The following is a 23,584-nucleotide window of genomic DNA, read 5'->3' as shown; positions in this document are numbered from 1 at the left end:
AAAATAGGGTCGTGAGCAAAAGAATGAGAGCGGCAGAGAGGGCGAGAGAATAAGATGAGAAAGAATGGGTGAATGAAAGAATGAGAAAATGAAAGACTGAGCCGGGTATGAAAGGCTGGCTGGAAGTTGTCTTTACTCTGCATGGCGGTAAAAGTCAAACTGGGAAGGGTGGCCACATTGATCGTGTGTGTGTGTGTGTGTGTGTGTGTGTGTGTGTGTGTGTGTGTGTGTGTGTGTGTGAGAGAGAGAGCTTGTGTGTGCATTGGTGAGTAATCTGCAAAGGCAGTCATTACGCTGTGAAAGCTGACTGGACCCTGAAAGTTGAAAGAAAAACCTTCCTCCGACCATCCTCGGATCGGCTCCATTGTGATTCATGGCCTGCTTCCTGTTGCTACGCTCTGTAATCCCTCTTCCCACTGACACCTGTAGAATCACTAAAGGTATGCCAAGGTGTTAGCCATGATATGGTTCATTTCTCGAAAAGTGATCTGGAATTTGCTTTGTAACCAGTTTCCTCAGTAGTGGAAATGAAGAAAAAGTAAACGCTGACCAAGTGCAGACACATGCCTGCTGGTTCTTGGCAGACAGAGTGATGAATTAAAACCTGCTTCCTGGACTCTCAACATGCCGGACTGATAGCGCTTCTTACAGCAACCCAGAGTCTAACCTCTTCCCCCTAATTACACCTAGCTTCCTCTAAAGGTCCACAGAGCGCACATGGCTGCACAACAAAGGGATGTGAAATTGTCTCAGCCACAAAAGCTGTATCCATGACAACGTGTTCCAAATCTCTGTGAGAGACCTACCAAGCCAACTTCTACCTCTGTCCGTAAGTGGGGGATTTTTAAAAGAAGAGCATCAAAACAACAAGCAAACAGCATTATGCAAGAGCCTGCAACACAAAGTTAACAGTCTGTCGTTCATCATGTTAATCCTTGATCAATAAGAAAACCCAGAGGCAAAAATTAAAAAGAGACTAATTTAAACATGAACGCAGACAAACAAATTAGTGATGCAACAACCTTGTGCAAGTGCGTCAATGAATCAATGAAAAAAAAAAAAAAAAAGGAAAATCAAAAGAAATAGTTAGCCGGACTTGATTTGAATTGGGCTTTTCTGGGGGAGAACCCCCACCACACATGACTGCCCAGACAAAGACAAACAAATGGGCCCAAACAGTAACAGCTCCCAGCATTACTGCGCACTTTGTGCTTGTGCGAGTCATTATTAAGCTCTCAATGTGCATCAACAGTTGATTCCCAGAGGGAATGATTATCACCCAATGCCTCACCAGGAAGAGCCATTGACATTTGAGTCTGGGAACTGAAACTGCGGGGCAGGACCCAAAATGACTGATTTCTGGTCCTCCACATGACAGCAGCTTGTGTGTTTTTAACATGGTGGGACTCAGATTAAGAGGCTTAATCATGATTTCATCACATTCACCATGGGTGACATATTGTATATCTTTTTTTTTATTATTATTGTATGGTGTTTGCTAATTACTTTTATTTCATGCCTCTAACTTTTGGGGGAAAGGTCTTTGATTGCAACGTTCCTTATAAACAACCAAACAAATAAAAATGTTATAGGCTAAAACAGATTAGGGGTTAAAATAGAATGTACGCAAAGTGAGAAAAATCTGTTGTTTAACTGAGAAAATGACTGGCATTTTAATTCAAACTGCCCTTTGCGTTTGGAAATAATGGGAGATTTTCAGCCTCCGGGCTTGTTCCAATAATTAATCATCCAAAACATCCTGCAAAGAGACAAATTTAAATAACTGTGCTCCTGCCTCAAAGGCCAAAAGCACACAACGAATATCTTTTTCTTTTCTTTTTTTCTTCATATTTCATGCATTCTTCATGCAATTTTTTTTTATTGATTTTCCATTAAACCATGTAGCATTTTCTACAGCACATATTGGACCAAATGTATACAAACATAGTATGGCTGTTATACAGATACTAACCAATGTGAAAGACCCCCCCCACCCCACCTAACCATCCCAGTTTGTCCCTTTAAATCCAGATCTTCACAAGAATAATTGTCCAAGTTTCAAAATAAGTGATTACCAGTACAGTAAAGGAATGAGTGGAAGATAATAAAGTAAAAATATAAAGGGAACGGGGGGGGGGGGGCTGTTGCTGCTTCACTCTGATTTAATGGTGTTTGCAAGCTCTCATAGTATTCTAAAAAGACCTTCCTGAATGTTTGCAAGGAGCCTTTAAGGGTGTATCTGATCTTCTCAAGCTTCAGGAAACGCATAACATCTCTAATCCACCTTGTGAAGCTGGAGGGGGGGGGGTGACAGATGAATATTTTAAACACTATGCTGATTGTTGTGTATGCTTTATAATTACAGCAGTACAAATAGAGCCTTCCTCTGGATTCTTTATTTAAAATGCAGTAGATGCTACACCAGTATATTTTAATACGACTAAAGCAGGTGGTTATTTAGGGTTTCCTGCTTACACTAAGACAGGCCAATGATTGCTTCCAATGCTTCTTCGTCACAGCCTTCTTCTGCATTGCTTAAAAACATAACACTGATTTCACATACCGGAGCTGCAGCACTGGCTCCACAAATATGCAAACGACAAACAACAACATGGCCCAATGACGAGACATTAATAGGAGCTCTCAATAATCAGGCTGCACTGCTATGAGGGCGATAATCATCGGCCGCCTGCTCTCCAAGTGATAAGCTAATCAGCCCTTCGTCTCTGCTGAGGGGACTCATCATCTTTGACATTTCAGCACAGAATCGGGCCTGTAGAGACGAGTGCAGGGGGGAGCGGGGGGGAAATCACCTGAAGTGATTTAATTATCATTGCTGGGGAATGATATCCTCTCAACACTATTTTGCCCATTTTACTGAAGGTTAAGATTGTTATTTTACCATCCTGGTTAAAGTTTCATTGCTGCCATTGACCCCTTTTTTTTTTTTTTAAGAGCGCTTTTTTATTTTCCGCATTATCTAAAAAACACACAGAGATCAAAAATGTAAAACCTTGTAAAAGCAAGCTTCTGCATTCAGTGTCAGTAACTCACTGGCTAAGCAGATGAAATGTGAGAGAAGACAGTTGTGTTGTTGCACGTTCAAATTAATTCATAACCTGTGGGGATACTGCCATGACAATCTGACAGGTTTTTAAACAATACAGGCCTGATGTAGCAGAGTCTCAGCTGAGTATCTGTCATCCTCACACCAACCTGTGTTGCATGGCTTACAGCACTGGGGTCTCTAGCACCGCAGTCCTCGGTTTTTCTGTGCCATTACACTGAGGTGTTCCTGTTCTTGTGGCTTAGAATATGCATGGAGAGTAGGAATGTCATCACAAAGCAAATTCCAATCGAGGTTCAATCTTCCTCCTGCCTTGTACACTTAAGAGTCAAAACCACCGATCACGTTGTCACCTATTATGCAACAGATGCTACAGTAAAATGCAAAGCGCAGGCTCTGCAGGCTCTGCTGCTCCCAGCCTTGAAAGAACTCGGCCTCCATTTGCTTTGATCCCGAGAGTCATGTCTCCAGGGCGTGTCAACGCACGAGACAAGTTCCATAATGACCCATCTTCTTTTTCCTCTGTGACAATTTGGGGACAGCTCTGACAGATGACACTAGTTACACCCAGGTGAAATCAACAGGCTGGCAGATTCATGGTGACAGAGCAGGTTCACAGATTTGTATGCTGATCTCTGTTGCCTGACTGCCGGCTGTTATAAATTTTGTAGCATGGTCCTAGTTTGAGGGGGGGGGGGAAACAACAACTCTGAAATAGTTTCTGTTGGGAGTTCGAGCACATCCGGTTACTCAGCCGTGCATCTTAGTGATGCTGTCATCGCTCGTGGGTACGGTTATCTCCATATCTATCACTGTAATGTTCCTATTGGGACATACAATGTTGCTATGGCAATCATTAGCAAGTTTATTGATACCTTCTATTTGTTTATGGTGTAATATACCCATATCGGCATAGCACGTTCAGAGTCTTCTTATTTTATAGCATTTATGAAGTATCAATAGTGCATCATAACATTTTAAACATTGTCATGTATTTAAATCACAACAGCATTACTATAACTGCCCTTTGTGTACATTGTGCATTCATTGTGTTGCTCAAAATAAGTAATCCGTCATTTATAAATGTTGGTATTTTTTGTATCTCTTAAGGCATTAGAACAGTGTCTACAGTGTGTTGCGTTGTGCTTGCATCACTTGACAGTAAGTTCACAGCAGAGATCAACAGAGATCAGCAGGCCGACGCTATTAGCCGATGCTAATCACACATACCTCTGCATCCGTGTACATGGGCAGGTGTGTAAACAGCAGTTGAAGTAAACGTTAAAGGTTTGTTGTATGTGTTTTTAGCGATAGTTTATTTATGCTGCTGTGGAGTAGCCCCGTGTTATCTTTACAGTTGCTGAAATCTATGACAGTGGTTTCAACAACAACCTGCGTCAGCACATTCTTTTAATAAGTTATCACTTTTTACACACCCAAAAGGGCTTGTGTTTTAAAAATAGCCCTTTTTATTTTCTATACACAAACAATGTATGTTGATGCTAATTAATGCTAATTATTTGTGTATATAAAATAGAAATATTTTCTTCACTGAATATTCTTATATCAGTATTGATCTCTTGAATTAGATATCGATCAGACTCTAGAAACTACTTTATGGTTTAATGATCTCCTTAGAAGTACAACTATATGTGAAATATATTGTATATCTACAGCTACAGTATATGTAGTATCTACTGTATTGGACTTTCATGAAGGGCTCTCAACATCATCATTGTTGAAGGGGCCACCTAAAGAGCAGGGACCGAGCCCGCATCACCACCCTGTTGCTCTGCAGAATGAGGACCAGTTTTCTGCCATTATTCTAATAGTTAGAAACCTGAGCTGCGGTTGTGATTGCGCCTCATTTCCCTGCGACACTTTCCAGCAGGTAAACAGCGATTATAGGTCAGGCGTGTTGGAAGGGTTTGTAGAGGCTCAGAGGGGATTAGGTTCCCTGAACAGTCACCTGCCGTCTGAAGCTGCGAGGAATTAGGACCAAAACAAATCCACAAACCCAGGAGAGCCACACCTCGCGTATAATGTCGTATACCGAAACTCCACACACAGATCCGACAGTGTGCTTCGATAATAAAACTTTTACAACAGGTCTCACAGTCCAGCAAACACAGCAGCCTGAGCGGGGACAGAGAGAGAGAGAGATAGATAGAGAGAGAGAGAGAGACGTGACAGGGAAACATGAAGCCCAGTCAGGACACGGGCGGCGCGGTAGGAAGTGCTTCCCCACAGTCAGGGCGCACAGCGCAGGAAGAAGAAGGGTAAGCTGGAGAGGCTTCGGTGGGTTTTTAAACACAGCTCGGGGTTGGTCTTACCTTGGGCTGCGAGGAGGATCGCTGCTGCTGCCACCAGCCAAATGTTCCTCACCGGAGAGACCGGGCAGCGTGCGGCGTAATCTCTCGCCATTCTTCTAAATATCCACAACAGCGCTGTGTGGGGCAACCCGGAGATCCGAATTATTCCTTCTCCGATTAGCCGAGAAACTTCCCGAGTTCAGTTCAGACCGCCTGGGTTGGAATCAGCCAAGTTGCAGCTTCTCTTCCCCTCCTGTCTCTGAGTGTCTGTTCCCCCTCTTCAGCCTGTTTTAGTTTCTCTTTCTTTGAATCTTTTTCTGACCGGAAGAAAGGGCTGGCCGCTGTGCGCACAGGTAGCTATAGCCCGCAGGCAGGTTGTGTGTGATGGTGCGTCTTGGCCACAGCGAGACTGGAGCGAAATGGAAACAAAGTGTGGACAGAGTGTGTGAGAGTCGGCGGAGCTCCGTGTGTGACTGATGCTGGAGAGCTGAGCGGGGCATATCAGTGATGTCAGCAGAGCGTCACCAAGAGGACTTCAGCCGTAATAATGAACCCTCGGCTCCAGCAGCACAGCCCGACTGTGGCACAGTGAAAAGGTTTAGAAACACAAACCTGCGTGCCTGCAGCTGAAGATGTGTTCTGCGGCCACCTGCCGCTCGTTTGTGTATTCCTGTGTGTGTATTTAAGAAAGTATACAACACTGGCTGACATTTTAATTATCTTATTAATCGATCACCGATAATAATCGGTTATTTTTGTTGATCAACATTATTTAATGATATAGTGCTGCCAATGACAACAATGATGAAGTATAACTAGGCTATATACATTTATTCAAGTTGAATATTTATTTGATGCTACTTTATACTTCTACAGCACTTTTGAGAGGCAAAAACTGCACAAATCACTTCAGTGGTTACTGGTTATTTTGCAGATTTCACACACACACTATATATATATATATATATATATATATATATATATATATATATATATATATATATACACACACACGAGTATATAAAACAGTGGCAGACAAAATACTCAGATCTTTTACCTAAAGCCTCTGGAAATTTGGTTTCAAAGGGTAAAATGCTAGCCTAGAAATCTAGACGCACCCTAGCGGCAGCAAATGTAATTTGCAGCCGGGGGGGGGGTCCTAGCAACTCTCCGTTGGCTTGCGAGCTGGAAAAACCAAACTCTGGCCGGGCCGATCACATCGTGTATAGAGTCGGTGGGCGGGCTTATGGTGGCTGCTGCTGCTGGGAACAGCGGTCTTTCGAATCGGCTTTGACCGCGACTCTGGAAGAATTGGAGTTAAGCTTTTCTTCAAGAAAAGAACAAAGAACAGCACTGAAGTGACATCTTGATGTGGGTCTGGCTTGTCAGGCTAGTAAAATGCATAAGATATCAAAGTTGAGTGTCTCATTAAGCACCTACTTTTCCCATTTAAGAATAATTGATATCATATTATGGGATTGATGTGTAAGCATCACATTAATATTGCAGCTGGGCAGATTCTAACTACTGTATATACAGCTGGTAAATGTAAATGGATATTTATATAACGCTATAATTGATTACTCAAAACACTTTTACATACAGTAGTACAGGAACCATTCACCAATCACACACATCCTTACACTGTGGCCAAGGCTGCTACACAAGGGGCCACCTGCTCATCAGATAAACATTTATACACATTTACACTCCGATGGCACTGCATCGGGCATAACTCCAGGGTTCAGTGTCTTGCCCAAGGACCCTTTGACATGGGACTGCCAGGGATTGAACCACCAACCTTCCAATTGGTAGGCGACCTCTCTACTACCTAAGCCACAGCCAGTATAGCTTAATCTGTAATAATATATCACCATTGTTAGTTGCTTTTGTATTAATAATTGGAATCTGCAAAGTAACTCAAGCTGTCAGATACAGTAAATGTAGTGGAGTAAAAGTATAAAGTAGCTGGAATTACTCCAGTAAACTACCTCCAAAAGTACAGTACTTGAGTAAATGTACTTAGTTACTCTCCACCACTGATATAAAATAGGTTACATATTTTACTACCCAACAATATATAGCTACTAAGCTACCGCCACCAGCTACAACATTAAAATGCTGCTCAGACGTTAATGCAAAAATTTTAAATATTATGATGCATACTAATAATAAAGAAGTAGAAACCTGTCCTTAGGGTTCGGTGTGTCCCTTGTACAGAGGCCATACCACACATCACATATGCAGTGTCTTAGCGGGCTTTAATGCAAATATAAAGATAATAATTAAATATTATGATGCATGCTAATCACAGGGGAAACACTCAGGGACCATTTACTCTGAACACAGGACTTGAAAAAAATAAAGTATGCTACTTGATTAAATATCTGAACATTTGTGATTATCAATTGCAATGCATAACCATTAATCACTCAGTCAAAACTACAGCTACATCATTTCAATTATTGGGAATTGTTGCAATCAAAACCAAAAGCAAAGTAATATCTTTAAAATTACTTTGTCTGACCAGCAGCCAAATAATTCTTTATATTAAAAAAATTCAGAGAAATGCTGTGACAGCCAACGTTAACTCAAACTTGTAATCATTTGTCAAAAGATCAAGGGAATATGTCAGAACGCTCAATATAAAAACTACAGCCTAAGACGTAGAAACCTGTTCTTAAGGTTCAGTGTGTCTCCATACCACACATCCCATATGCAGTGTCTCAGTGGGCTTTACAGGCACTGAACATCAATGGATCCCGAGCCCAAGCTTTCTAAGAAAAGATATTTAGCTCATTAGGGGGGGAAAAATGAAAGAAACCTTGGGAGAGGCAATTCAAAGAGACATACTCCTTCTGCGGTTGGAAAAAGACAATTATCCTCCTGAAAAATAGGCTGACTAAAAATGAACAGCTAGAAATTCAAAATACAAGTTTAATAAAGTAATACCAACATATGGCAGATGTTGCAACAATTAGTCTCTATTTATTATGAATTTAGGTAACGTATTAAGTGTAACCTTCAAAGGATATCATAAAATAATACAAGAAAACTATGAATCCCTGCAGAAACATAAGGACATAGAGACCATGAACAAAGTCACCATCAACAGAAATTAAACCCTCAGAGGTGTAAAGTGAAGCCAAACACCATTTAACCCATTTTTGAATCCAGATTTCTATTGATGAAAACAATAGAATTTGCTAATGTTTAGTTGGTTTTTGGAAATGTACAGTGGTTAATGGTACATTTTGTAAAACATATTCAAAATCAGTAATGTAGAGCAACAATATCACCTCCTACTATACCAGAAGCTGTGTATTTTTCAATATACTTTAATCCGCATCCCGATTTACCTGTGTGATGATGTATTTTATCTATTACACCAAAACACCAAAGTACTACTTGCACAAGAAATTGCACACATAAATTCAGCTTTGCAGCACACACGCAAAATGCCTTCAGGGACCGGTGGGGGGGTTAAGTCTCCCTAGATGGATGCTGTCATTTTTACTTTGTTGTCCCATCCACAGAAACAGGGATGCCATTTTTAAAGACAGAAATGTTTCAAATATGGATAAGTTGGAGGGAAATAAACAGACTGCTAGAGGACGGTCTCCATCTGTTTAGGACGATAAGAGAGCATCTTTGAAGTCAACTGCAGCCGAGTTTAAGTTACTGTTGAAATAGTACTTTGTTCACACCAAACACTTTTTAAAGGCAAGGCTCAATTAACTTTGTGTCTGACTCCAAAACTGTAAAATGGTGAATGCTATCTATAGAAGAAACAATTTCATCCTCATCACCGCCACAGTATTGTGTGACCAGTTCTGTTTATTCTGGTATTGATTTACCACCATGATCCAATATTTTTTTTTAATAATATAATTCATAGTAAATAAGAGCTCATTGTTTGCAGGCACACTGAGCTACTACTATACTGTAAACCGATACGTCGGTTGCTCTTGTGTTTTCTGACAAAGTAGCTGCTGAAGGAGTGTTTGCTGTAGTATTAAAGGTGCAGTAGGTAAGACTGCACACGCATTAATTCTCCCTTGTGGGGGGAGGGGCTTATGAGACCGTTTTGGGCTTTAGCAGAAAGGGGGGGAGGGACTGAGAAGTTGTCGATGTTCAAATGTTTTGGCGAAGTCCTGGATCGTCGCAATCCTACCTACAGCACCTTTAAAGCGCATTTGCTGTTACCATGGTTCCCGCAAGTGTTGTCAAATCAATTGGGACTAATATCTTAAGGATTATAACTTTGAGTAACTGGGCTAGTCAGAGAAACCAAGTTACACAGGTAATCTGAAAACAATCTGCACATGCAGTGGTGACCGGCTGTAAACCCACATATACATGCATCAGGTCAGTGATCAGTGATTTTTCTGTTACAGCGATGCGTAATGTGTCAAAAGTCTTTTACCAAGCACATGCACGCCAATTAGTGACCTGGTTACACGTATACATAGCCATGAAATTAGTGTTCTCCAGGAGAAATGTAACAGGGGAAATTAAGGTTTCACTGAACCCAGACCCTGACTACAGGTTTCTGATGTCAGTCACACATATCCCAAAACCAAATAAATGTAAAACAATCTGTTCCATTAGTAATGTGCTTTTTTGTGTGATGTAGATGACAAAGTGTGTCAAGAACACTTTGTAGACAAGCAGAGCCGGGGTTGAAACCAGCTCTACCTAGCTACAGCCTCCTTCAAGAGGCTCACCAAAGAGAAGAAGATAAAAGACACAATCTTTCAAACTCTGATAAACCCCTAAACATCACACTCTGTCAGTGGTGGAAATGTAGCTACAATCTTGCATCAGACATTAAATAAATCATGCTCAAACGAATGTATCTATGATATCAACATGATAAAAGATCCTGTGCTGCATCGTACAGTGACTGTGATGCAACACAAACCCTCTTATTCCAAACCCAGTAATCACTGTCACAGCCAAAACATCTCTTTATCTCCCAGTCAAAATAACCAAAAGCCTACTCCAGTCGTAAAAGTTACAGCGTAATGCTCTCACTGCTCAAGTACCATGATGTATTCTTTGAGGCAAACCAAACAACCACCTATTTTATTCTGGGAAATGGATGTAAGCAGCCTCCCTCCTCCTTTACTATTCATTTTACTGAGAAATAACACAAAGCTGCCCTCTGGAAAGCTTGCCTGCCTGCCTCTGAAACCTTCTCCATGATGTTTTCACCATTTTGCTGGGTGGCGGACCCAGCCGCCCACCTCTCCATTATCACCTCATTAGCGGGCTGTAAACTGGCCCACCCTCCATTTTGGCTCCAGCCTCAATCAGCCCATTAATAACACAGAGCAGGGACACCTTCTGTCCTCTGAAGGCTCACGATGTATTCTGCTGGCCCCTGCTGTGTGTGTGTGTGTGTGTGTGTGTGTGTGTGTGTGTGTGTGTGTGTGTGTGTGTGTGTGTGTGTGTGTGTGTGTGAGAGAGAGAGAGAGAGAGAGAGAGAGATAGTGAGAGTGTGTGTATGGGCATGCTGCTGCATACAAATGATCCAGCTACACCCTGCCGTCTGTTGACTGTTAGAAGTAACTGTCTCTACATTGACACAAGTTCATGATGCTTTCCATCTATCTTGATCTGTACCTGACTTTATGACCAACTACTTGCAGAATTAATGACTTCCCATCAGCCTCAGTTGTGTTGTGCAACATAGGCTGTAAAACGCAGTTCTGTATGTAGTAGTATGCGGTATGAAACGCGTATGCTAGGCCAGGCTTAGCCGGTTTTGGAAAGCGGAAGTAAACAGTGACGCCGGGGTGTTGATGTCGGGTTGTTGTGGGAGTTCCAGCGCTTTGCATTGTGGGACACAGTAAGTGAGGTAGACTGGTTCGATACATACTGAAGATTTTTTTCTGAATCAGTACGACATCCGGGTATTTTTGGCACACTGCAGATTTAGCTTCTTGTTTCAATACTACATTTGGCCAAATCAGTATGTACTACTAGTACAGTATGCAGTTTCTAATAAAGTCAGTGTAAACATTATACCTGCTAAACAGCATGTTAGCGTTGGCATTGTGTTAGAATGGGGCCGTTAGCATTTAGCTCAAAGTATCACTGTGCAGCCTCATAGAGCTGCTAGCATGTTTGAACTCTTGTTCTGTAAGGGCGGTCCCAATCACACCTGCAGTCTGATTTCTTTGGTCCCGTTTCAGTAAAATTACAAGTGAACTAATGCTTGGGAACAAAAATCATGTGGATTTGAAACAATATGTTTATTGGATAGGTCTGACATCACATCATCTGATTCCTGCCCTGTGACTTTAGCTAAGCATGACGGCCCAACAAAATACCAGAACAGAAATCATGTGATCATCATTCAGGGCCTGGCCCGTCTTGTTATGCACCTGCTGGCGAAGCATGACAAACTGCTGGTTACTGGATATCAATATCTGTCATTTTTTTGTCGATAGATTAATACAGGTATACACTACAAAATGTGAAAATTACAATAGTATACCTATAACTCAATTGTCAGGACATTAAGATAACTTTAAGGTCATTTTTCTCAGTTTCACACTCTGGAGAGTTAAGGTCTTTTGCCTTTGTAGGGCAGAATAGGCTTTTATGTAAGAAATTATGTAGAAAAACTGGTTCATTTTTCCAGTGGCTGACAAAAGTTGGTTTAGTCAGATATTCAGAACATCACAGAGGCCAGCTATACAGCAATTCACTGATATTATTATTATTATTATTATTATTATTATTATTATTATTATTATTATTATTATTATATGTTGTGCTCAACCTTTAAAAAAAACAAAAACACTTTATATTTTTAAAACCATCACACGGCTGACAGATAATCTCTTTTGGCAATGAAATGCAAAAAGACCACATAAATGCAATTTGGGGGGAATTTGTGTGACATAAATAATGAGTAAGCCGTGGCTCCAGGCCTGTTTAGCCCTGTAGAGGAAACTGAGTAAATTAATGATGCTGTAATGATGTTGTAAACAAAAAACACTTTATATCTCTTCATACACTGAGTACTGTACATGTAGAGGAATTCATTTTGGTCATGTTGATGTAGAGATTCACCCTGGACTGGTTATTTAAAAATAACTACAGTACTGATGTACCAATATCTACAGTATACTGATTGAAAACTATTCGAAACAAACATCACAGACACATTGTACAATATCTATCCATCAAAATGTTATTTTCCTTTACATTTCCCTTAAAATCTCACGCCAGCAGCTTTGAAAAGGCTTTAAATAATTCAGCCAATAATTCTTATCTTGCCACTTTGTGCTTCCTCGCTCCCTGGGGCCGCATTAGTTTAAAACCAGTGGGTCACAACCTTGGGGTCAGGACCCTCCCAAGGTTGCAAAATGACTGACACCATAGAAAAGAATGAAAAGCATACTTCTGCCATTCAAAATTATATTTTCTTTTTCGTTCATCTGAAATCTTTTTACCTCTTCTGGCCTCTGAAATGTATTTAAATGACACAATCAGTAAAGGGATCTCCACTCTGGTTGAACTGCACACAACTCATGTGAGAGGGTCAATAGTTCTTTGTGTTAAGAGCTCAAATAGTTGAAACTACTGGTTTAAACATTAGAGAAGTGGGTTTCTGACTGGTGATTTCATCATAAATTAGTTCCGATAAGCCTCGCGCAAAGTGGCGAACTTCTCAATCATATTCATATCATATATCGTACTGCAGCTGCACTGAAGGTGTGAGTACCTTTTACTGTACGTCTTTCAAGAAAGACAACTGTTCTGTCAGCTGTCCACTGGCTGTAGATGTTTGGTTTACTGAGTCACGTCCTTCCCGTCTCACACAAATCATCGGCTCATCTGTCTCTCTATATTCATGCTTTTGCCTTGTATACAGATTGGACTGGGCCATCCCTCTGGCCTTGGCTCTTCAATCACTTCTCCCCTTCCACCATCCATCCCTCCAAGCCTCCATCTATCCCTTGGTTTGATCTCTGCCTCCATCCCTCTTGCCATTCTGTCCCTCCCTCCATCACCGCACAGAGTAATATAAATCAACCTGCTCCTCAGCGACAGCCGGCCAGCCCGAACACCAACCGAGGTTATTTACTTCAGTGTGCCTCTGATCCACAGTTGGATCCAAACAAACCATCATTAGCACTAACACAATCATCTCTCCATATTCACACACATCTCTGCGCAGAACACACGCAATCTGTTTAGCTGCATTAGAAGAGCTGAAGGCAGATCTCCCTTATTATTTTCTCAACTACAAGCCCATGAATTTTATATGCAGCACTCCCATTGCTCTCTTATCCTCGCCTCATTCTTGAAGCTATAACCCAAAAAGGATCACACACACACACATTTATAGTGGAAGAGAAGGTGATGGGACACACACACACACACACACACACACACACACACACACACACACACGTTTTTATAGTGGAAGAGAAGGTGATTGGGGGAGGGGAGGAGGGGTACGGATGGATAAGGGCATGGTCCTTTAAAATGAAAGCAGTGGGGGCCGCTTGGTAGATAATCTTTCATTTTCTAAACACAGTGGAACAGAGGGCAAGAGGTGCCTGTCAATCACTGTAAGGAGTCCCCACTGAGGTAACCAAGGTTATAGGTTTGTTAAGGGAGGGGGCAGTTACATGAGTGGGGTCAACGGACACCAATACACTTTGAGAGAGGACTTCTTTCTCAGAGGAATAACGTCAGTCTTTTAGGGGTAACGAAAGAGAAAAGGGCATCATACCATGCATAAGGTTGGAGTGACGTTATAACAATGCAGGTCTATATTAGAGCTTGTGATGCCCACAACACTTGGGTCTCTAAACTTGCCATCTGGTGTGACATGAAGTAAAATTAAAAATAAATTTAAAAAAAATAAATTAAAAGGCATAAAGGAGTCCCATTAGGGGACAAACAATAATTTAAAATGGACAATTTGGCATTACAGGCCTGTAGAAAGAAAGGCATTTGACCAGACACTAAATATTCTCTAAAATTCAGTTAGCTGATCAATCATATTTTCTGCCAATTCATATTTTCTGCCAATTCATTTCCCCCAAATGTTCAGCACACTGCCACGTGTTGTGAAATTTCCAGCTTATGAACTCATAGTGCATTCCCTTTGTAATCGGAAGTCGGATTTTCCAAGGTAAAAGTCGGAAAACACGCCCCCCCCAACCTCGGATTTCTGAGCTCGGAACTCTGACAACCTCCGAGTACCCCAAGCTCAAAATCCAACATGGATGCCCCGTGCATCAACAGTTGTGAAAGCTGTGGTAACATACAGGTTATAAGCACTTCTGTCTCATTTGTGTCTCACTAAATCAGTTGTACAACTGTCTGTGGACATGTTGTTACGGTGTTTGTATGCACACAAAAAACAGCATAATCCGTTATGAACTGGTATTGCTAAGAAGAGCTGACCTGGCTAGACACAATGAAAAATGTAAATGGAACGCATTTAAAATCGGGTGTGACGTTATTCCCAGCTTCGGCTTCCGAGTTCTGAGGTAAATGGAAAGCACTGTCATGCTATGTGGGTTGAGACAATGGTACCCAGGAGTCATTCAGGTTAGTGTCCAACATAACCTCATGGCTTTTCCAGGCAGAAGAATGCTTCCACTTTTTGCCTGCATAGATAACAGGAGACGTAGCGGCTTTATGATAGCACAGTGCTGCTCACCCTGCTAAGGCCATAGAGAACGTAAACACATTTTGTTTGTGCTGAGGTATTTGGGCGCCCACAATATCTTTGTTTACTTTGAAGGCTTGGCTAACATGAACGCCTCCAGCATGAGTTTAAATTTTAAATACACCTTCAGTAAGAAAAGGAACTTCAGGAGTTGGGATGTCACCTCACTGTACTGTTTCGTCCTAAATTCTCCTCAATTGGGAATTCATGAAATGCTCCTGTGTAAGTCGTTAAAGTCTCCCGAACTTTCTCCATGAATAAGTAAATGTGCTGCTCATACGTTTTTCCTTAACACCAAGGATACAATTTGTGGGAAAATAATGAATCCTGTATTTATGAAATGGTTTCAAATTTGTCATATTCAAATATATTGAGTCTAAAAAAATACTGGAATCTGTATTAGTACAATATCCACAAAGTGTTTGTTTTTTGTAATTGTGGAGGTTGATAAAACACAGAATTTCTCAGAAACAAGAGTAAGAGTCTAAAGGCACCCAAACTGCCAGAGAGATGAACCAAAGTATTGGACAAATTGAAATTTTGACTTAATGATGTAGCTAGATGAAAATTAATCATATTCATCCTGATGGGGATTACCAAAGCCATTAGGATTCACCCTGTGGGTACCATTAATGTTTGTATCATGGCAATCAATCCAATTGTTGAGACATTTCAATCTGGCCCAAAGAGATGAACCAACCAACAGACAAACAGTGCCATCGCTTGAGCCACGCCAATAGTGTGGCTAAAATACTGAGACATGAGCTTGGTTTCCTCCGTGGTAGTTACGCACAGTACATCGCTGCCCCATGCCCACCATGCACATCCCTAAAACCAGCCTGAAACACAGCGGGAGTTTGGCCCTATAGTTCGATCTCAGCAGTTTTCCAACATTTTCGCAGCTTCAAAAAAACTAAAAACAAACATATCCATCACAGCTCTCCAAACAGCTTGTATAGCATGTTCCCAGTGCTCTGTTGCCATGTTGTAGCTATAGGTAGCATGCAGGCTTCTGACTTCCACTGGAGAAATGTGGAGCAACTTGATTGACATGTCTGTGTTTTCTGGAGCTGTATAAAAGGTGAAGGCACCAACTCCAGCAGCTTGGCAGCAGGCTGACATGGAGCTATGGAGGCTTACAACTGCGTTTCGATGAGCCTTCAAACTTCAGGGGTTGTTTTAAGTCACACACGTGGGTGGACAATGTAGGACTGCACTTTCACTTTGAGGAAATTCCTATATGATCATTGTTGAGTCGTCTCAGTTTGCCGGGTCAGCATGGCAGATGGTATGTTGCAAATCCACAGCCCTGAGTAAGAGCAATGTGCTGTGCCAAGTTTTTGTGTTAGTTTGTGGCATTTTTTTGTTGTTGCAGGGAGTTGATCTCTTTCATGTTGCCTGGCTTCATGCTGCCTTCAAGTCATCCTGGTAAGCTCCTAGTGGAGACTTCTGAAGTGGTAAATATGACATGTCACGCATTCAAGTGCATTTAGTCGGTAGGACAGCCTGCCGAGCAACATTAGTAAACTGTATCCTTGGAGTCTCTTATCAACAGCAAGAGGGTGACATCTAAGCCCTGAAATGTGACAAGTGATGAGTTAAGTACAATTTAAATATATCAATATGTAATATATAGAGGCTGTATATGTGTTTTTTTAATGGTCTTACATGTTAAAATGCCCAACTTTACAACAGAATGTAACATGTTAACAGCCTGGTACAAAAAAATGGTTTTGGTCTCTAAAGCCAAATTCCTCCTCCATGACAACTTGGAGGGGGTTTAAATTATATTCAAGGTTAAAGTTCTGCATAACTAAGGGCTACTTTCCACTTTGAGTAACAGGTGGGCTGTGGGTCTCAGCAAATAATACCTAATGGGGAAATTATGCTTTTGCTTGTGTTGTTCTAGAGAGCATAGACAAATGACATATTCCATCGTTCTGTGAGTTAGATTTAATTTTTCATCTTAAAGTGTGCTCTACCAAACAGTGGAGAAAACCATTAAAAGATGAATGAGAATGTGAAATCAGTGTGTGATCCAGTCTGTATAAAATTATATTTGCAAACAACTCTTCTGGTTCCTTTTTAAATCAGTTCGAGCAATAGCTGAATTTTCCTTCAAAGCGCCACAGTGTCAGAAAAGCTGCTACTTTGGCATCCAAGGGACACAATAATGGACTTTCAAAGACCTTCCTGCAGTGGCCACATCCTTCTGTTTCAGTTAATGATACAGTGACCCATCAACCATGTCTATCAGCACAGACGCAGAGTGAGGAGAGAGGGTTTTTTCCCCGTTTATGATTAAGAGGAGAAAGAGAAGATCTGAATGTGTAGAGGAAAGGAAAATGTGAAAACTCAATTATCTAAAAAGGAGAGTGGGCTCAGCTCTGAGGTAAGGAAAACCTGTCTGAGTGCTATTGAGTGGGTGAGAAGACTCACTTTAAAAAAAAAACTTTTTCCACACACACAAAAAAAATAAATCATCAGAAATGGGCAAGTGCTTACTTTCCCTGCAAGGCTTTTCTGTTTATTAAAAGTTGTACCCCTGCAGCAGTGGGTTGAGCACAAACTTTCAGTCACTCAGTGAACAACACTGTGCAAGGAAACTCTACACCAGAGAGAGAATATATTGCAGGGGTCTGAAACAAACAGCAGCATGTACAGTATGTGTGTTCATTAAAGTGCCCATATTATAAAAAAAACACTTTTTCTGGGATTTGGGGTGTTCTTCTGTGTCTCTGGTGCTTCCACACACATACAAACTTTGAAAAGAAATCCATGGCATGCTACCTCGTTCTCAATAGCAAAGCACTGCTACAACACACACAAGTTCACAGTTGAAAATTAAACCATGTAAACCTATTCTGGTACAACCTTAAAATACAATTATGAACCTGAAAATGAGCATAATATGGGTGCTTTAAGGTTGAAATAACTGGGTTTAATGCCTACGTATCTCTCAAATGATCTTAAAAGATACTTTGTCAAGCAAGATCCCTGTCACTCACAAGATATCTGCGTCCTCTGAGTGAAGCCACGTTAGATTGAACAAGATGAAGACTGTTGCTGCCATCAGTCAAACTCAACTGAGGTTGAGTTGAGGGCCAGACTCATCGCGGCCCAGCATCTCGCCCGCTGGCCTGAGGGTTAAAAGGAAACTCGTTCTAAAATTATGTTTTACCTCGGCTTCGGGGTAGGGTCAAGCTGCTTAGATTAGGGTGAATGTGTGCAGATTGTGTGTGTGTGCCTGAAGGAGGGGGGAATGAGTGAGCAAGGCACCAGAAACAAGTGATTACCTACCTCCAGGCCCCGTTGTAAAAATGTCACTCGCAAGAGAAATGAGTCTGTGTTGGGTGACCTGTAAACTCTGACATCATATGCTGTCGGAGGTGGTTGGGCAATGTTTATTTTTTTGTGTGTCTTTAGTTGTTCCCCCTGCACACCCTCCTGTAACTTGTCTTGCTTTGCCCTCAAAAAATAAAAGACAAGCTGTTACTTCTGCCTCTATCACACACACTCAACCTAAACTTCACTTTTTATTTTACAGTTTTAACATGTAGTTAATTATACCTTAACTGCTGTCTTAAGAGCCTCATAATAAGTGCAGCGTAAGACATAAGAGCAGAAGAAACCATTCCCGAAGCACTGGCATTGTTACAAATTGACAGAATGCGTAAAGCTATAGTGCGTAGTTTGCAAGGAGGACACGGAGGATTAAAAAAACATGATGGACTCTTCAGAAGAGGTCATTATCTTCACTCGAGTTTCTGCGCTGGAAAGTCACCGGACGCCACAATCTTCTGAACATATAACAAAAGTTTCTAGCAGTATAAGAACATAATCTCCATGCTTTTCACGAGCACAAAGCTGCATCTTAAGCAGATGTTGTCGGTATCAAACATATTCTGTTTGCAACGTCTCGCCAACATTATGGTGTAAATTCCATTCATGAAATTAAGCATGTAAGATCTCCTACTCCGCGGAGTTTAATAGCTTTCAAATGACAAATGTTCAAATGTCTACAAAGGTAAGGATTCCAGTTTGATTTCACATATACAGCAGGTTAAACATTTAGATAATGATTTCACTGTTTCAAAGTTTTAAGCTACACAGAATCTACATATGACATTGCAATGAAACATAAACTGGGCTGGTGATGGGTAAGGACATATTGTATTCAACATGGAAGAAAGTAAAGGCCATTGATAATGAATCAAGTGCAAGTTATAAAAAGTAAGACGTGGGAGATGTGGCTACTGGGACATTTTGAAATTTAAAATGAAAAGTATTCCTCCTTCCCCTTCATTCTTTTTTGTGTTGAATTTCAAAAGGATAAGCGTCCCTCGCCAGTGTACAGCCTGAAAAACACATTTTTATCCCCACATTTTGACACTGTCGCTAAGTCTCCCCCTGCTGTTTGAGGGATGACCCAACCACATCTCAAGCAAGGCTAACATGTATCTGCAACACGTTCGAAATCTGCGAAGCTGTGCCAACGTCAGCCTGTATATGCATTTTTTTGGTTTATATAAATTGGACAAGAAACGTCTGTTGTGCGAGTTCTTGGAAGTCCAAAAGTAAGAGCACAGTGGCCAAATGCATATCACACTGAACAAAAAAATCAAAGTATCTATAGGAAAACATAACAAGAGTGAGATCTTTGTTCCCTGAGCCCTACCCCAGGCTTTTAAAGGCAGATATAGACCCCCTGTTATTAAAATTATGTCCTTTGATTATTTCCTAATCAGGCCAAAGTAATTAGAATAATATCTGACTGTGATTTTGAAGTGGCACAATCTCACTTTCACACATAAACAGTTTATGATTGACCATCTTAAAACATCAAATGTAGTGCCCTCTGTGAGTAATTAGTGAATAAACTGATTAGCACACCGTTAAAACTGGTCGGAGTCATCCTCTGATCTCAGTATAGGGCTACCTCATGAAAAAGGCTACTGCAAGCTCTCATTTATGCACTCCTCCTGCCTCAGCTTTCATCCGCCACCCCCTGTCCAGAAAGACCAGTCAAACTACTCCAAACCAATACTACCACAAGGATATCTGCTTCGCCTGAGGCCTGTACTACGAAGCAAGATTTGGCATTAACGAGGTAACTTCAGGTTCAACCCAGGGTTTTGTGTATCACAACGGTGGATCACTTGTTACCAGGTTAAATCACCGTAGTAACTTATGCTGAACACCTAACCTGGTCGGGAGCAGGTTATGTTGGAGATTAGAGATCAACCGGTGTAAAGGAAGCCCCGCCTACTGACCAAGCAATACTCTGTTGATAACGGCATCACCGTTCTTAGAAGATCCGGTGGAACTCGGTGTGCGGAGAGAGAGAGGTGCACTCAGAAAAGTTAATAGAGAACGACAACCCTGTTAACATTCCCCGATGGGTATTTTTATGAAAGATATAGATTTTCAGCGGAGGGGATTACGTACAGTCCCCTCCAAAAGTATTGGAACTGCAAGGCAAATTCCAAAAAGAAAAGAAAAGAAGAAGGAAAATCGACCAGAGCCAATGGACAAACATTAGGCATAAAAAGCACAACAATTCGGAATGTCCTGAAAAAGAAAGAAACTACTGGTGTACTGAGCAACAGACGTCGAACAGGTCGGCCAAGGAAAACAACAGTAGTTGATGACAGAAATATTGTGAGAGCTGTGAAGAAAACCCCCAAAACATCAGTAAGTGACATCACCAAGGACCTCCACAGTGCAGGGGTGAAGGTATCACAATCCACTGTTCGAAAGAAGACTCAGAGAGCAGAAATATAGAGGTCATACCACAAGATGCAAACTACTCATCAGCAGTAAGAATTGGAAGACCAGATTGGAATTTGCAAAGAAGTGCAGAGATGAGCCGCAAAAGTTCTGGAACACAATCTTATGGACTGATGAGACCAAGATTAATCTCTACCAAAGTGATGGAAAGGCCAAAGTGTGGAGAAAAAAAAGGAACTGCTCATGATCCAAAGCATACAAGCTCATCTGTGAAGCATGTTGGAGGTAATGTCATGGCTTGGGCGTGCATGGCTGCTTCTGGAACAGGCTCATTAATATTTATGGATGATGTAACTGATGATGGTAGCAGCAGAATGAATTCAGAAGTGTACAGAAACATTTTGTCTGCCAATTTACGGAGAAATGCAATCAAACTAATCGGGAGGAAGTTTTTCATGCAGCAGGACAATGACCCAAAGCACACTACCAACAAAACAAAGGCCTTCATCAGGGGAAAAAAGTGGAAGGTTTTAGACTGGCCAAGTCAATCACCTGACCTTAACCCAACAGAGCATGCATTTCACCTCCTGAAGAGGAGACTGAAGGGAGAAACCCCCTGAAACAAACAAGAACTGAAAGAAGCAGCTGTAAAAGCCTGGAATAGCATCACAAATGAAGAATGCAACAGTTTGGTGATGTTGATGGGTCACAGGCTTGAGGCAGTTGTTGCAAGCAAGGGTTATGCCACTAAATATTAAATGTTATTTACTTTAAGATTATTTGTTCCAATACTTTTGCTCACCTAAAAATGCTGTGGTCTAATACAAACGGTGATATGTCCTAAGTTGTTTAACACATCTAGATGTAAATACCAGGAAATAAAAGCTGAAATTCTGACCTCTTGTATCATACTAATTTTTTTATCTTAAACCCAAATGTCTTCAGTGAACAACAAAAACAAAAGGAAATTGCCTTGCAGTTCTAATACTTTTGGAGGGGACTGTATTAGCTATTTGTCGGCTTCTTGAGCCGTGTGTTGCCAATCGGTTTGAATTATGTTTTTATATTTTTTTTCACATCCTTACTAGCAAGACGCTCCTTATTGTTACATTGGAAGTCTGCTAAATATCCTTCTATCTCCCGGTGGCTCAAAGACATCATGTATTTTTTTAAACTTGAGAAAATTAAATACACGTTGAGAGGATGTACAGTCAAATTTTTCCATAAATGGCAACCTTTTATTTCCTATTTCACTAATTTAGAGGTACTACCCAATTGAATGTGTGCCCGTTATTGTTGTACCTTTTGTTTTGCATAAATAACCAGTAATGTGTGTGTTGGGCGTGGTGAGCTGAGTGGGGGCGTGGGTGGGGGGTTGTTCATTGTTTATTACACGGCACTCTGTGATTTAATTTAATTATTTTCTCCTACATTCTTGTCAGAGGGTTTTTGTTTTTTGATTATTTTCGTTTTTTATGTGTCCGTGTACATAAGCATATATGTTTATAAAAAGAAAAAAAAAAAAGGGTAAATTGTATCTGTGACTGGAAGTATTGGAAGTATTTTTTCCAATAAGATTTATAATTTGCTCTTCTTATGTAAAATATGCAGCTCTGGTAGATGTCTGCGATTGGTCGTGCTGTGCAAACAACGCCTCTTTTATGTGAACGCGCGCGTCGCTGGATTGGGAAACCCTGGGCTGATTGAACTAGTTGTTAACCACCGTCGTGACACGGGTTATGCGGGACCGCGGTTGTTAGGTGAAGCCGGGTAACAAATAAATCCAGGGCATGTTGATCTTGATTCGTAGTACAGGCCTCTGCTCTGTTAATCTCCCCATCCCCCGCATTTTGGTTTTGGCCTGAGCAACACATGCACATGATGGTTTTTTGGCCCTTTGACCCCAAACACAAAAGGGATCCAAACCTTCCTCCGGCTGCAGCCTTACTCTGTTGAAGCTCAAGTCTGTCCTATTGGAGGTGAGCTGGAGCCTATCATGAATTTTAACTAATGTTCTTTCTTCTCACCTTTCGCTGGGATGACTCCTCTGTATGAGCAGTTACTGTACTGTAGGAGCTTGTGCAAGGATTTTGTCACCATCTCCCCTTAATAAACAAATTCCCAATACTCATTTTATTTGGATCTTGCATTTGAAAATCTGAAGGCTGTGCTGGGCTGTAGCTTTTTATAAAAATATGTTGTAGTAATGGCAGAGGTTGCCTCAGGCCAGCGTGTAAAAGGTTCATGCATATCTGATGAATTCTTTCCTGTGGTATCTTATAGTTGACCTAGAATAAACCTCCAGCAGTTAACAGCTGATAGCTGGCTCCTCCTGGAAATCCTTTTAAAACCCACTCACTCAAGCACTCTCTCTCTCTCTTTGTAGCAGCTGTGTTTGCATGCACCAATCATTTTCCTTTATTTTACCATCTATATTTCTGTTATGATAAAAATGCATTTGATTTTGCAACTTACACATTGTTTTAACTCCTTTACACTGTATCCCTCGAGCCTTGGTCGCAACACTTCCTTCCACTTGCACATCCTTACATCTCCCAGAGCAAACATTTCGATGGCGAACAGATGTTGATATAGGACAGATGTTTAAATATAGCATCAGAATTTATGTTGAGACAATGTGTCTGAAGGCGCTCTCAGCTGCCACCTACGTTGATCAGTGTGATCAGGAGCTTAAGATGTTCCTGATATCCAAGCAAAAACTATTTGCTAAGCTTCATTTTACTGTTATTTAAAACCATGGTTTGTTGT

General features: G+C 41.1%; 1 protein-coding gene across 2 annotated transcripts in view; it reads right to left on the bottom strand.

The window, feature by feature from the left end:
- Positions 1 to 5,661, bottom strand: part of pvrl2l (PVR cell adhesion molecule related 2 like) — a 304,740-nt gene extending 299,079 nt beyond the window's left edge. For both annotated transcript variants that reach the window (XM_078267050.1, XM_078267049.1), the window contains exon 1: positions 5,401 to 5,661. In XM_078267050.1, coding sequence (XP_078123176.1) covers positions 5,401 to 5,491 — 91 coding nt within the window. In that variant the 5' untranslated portion in view covers positions 5,492 to 5,661. The remainder of the gene's footprint in view (positions 1 to 5,400) is intronic.
- Between the last annotated feature and the right edge of the window lie 17,923 nt (positions 5,662 to 23,584).

Source organism: Sander vitreus, chromosome 14 (genome assembly GCF_031162955.1).
Source record: "Sander vitreus isolate 19-12246 chromosome 14, sanVit1, whole genome shotgun sequence".
Taxonomy (NCBI): Eukaryota; Metazoa; Chordata; class Actinopteri; order Perciformes; family Percidae; genus Sander; species Sander vitreus.
The sequence above is the reverse complement of the archived record's forward strand: the minus strand, read 5'-3'. Positions and strand labels throughout refer to the sequence as shown.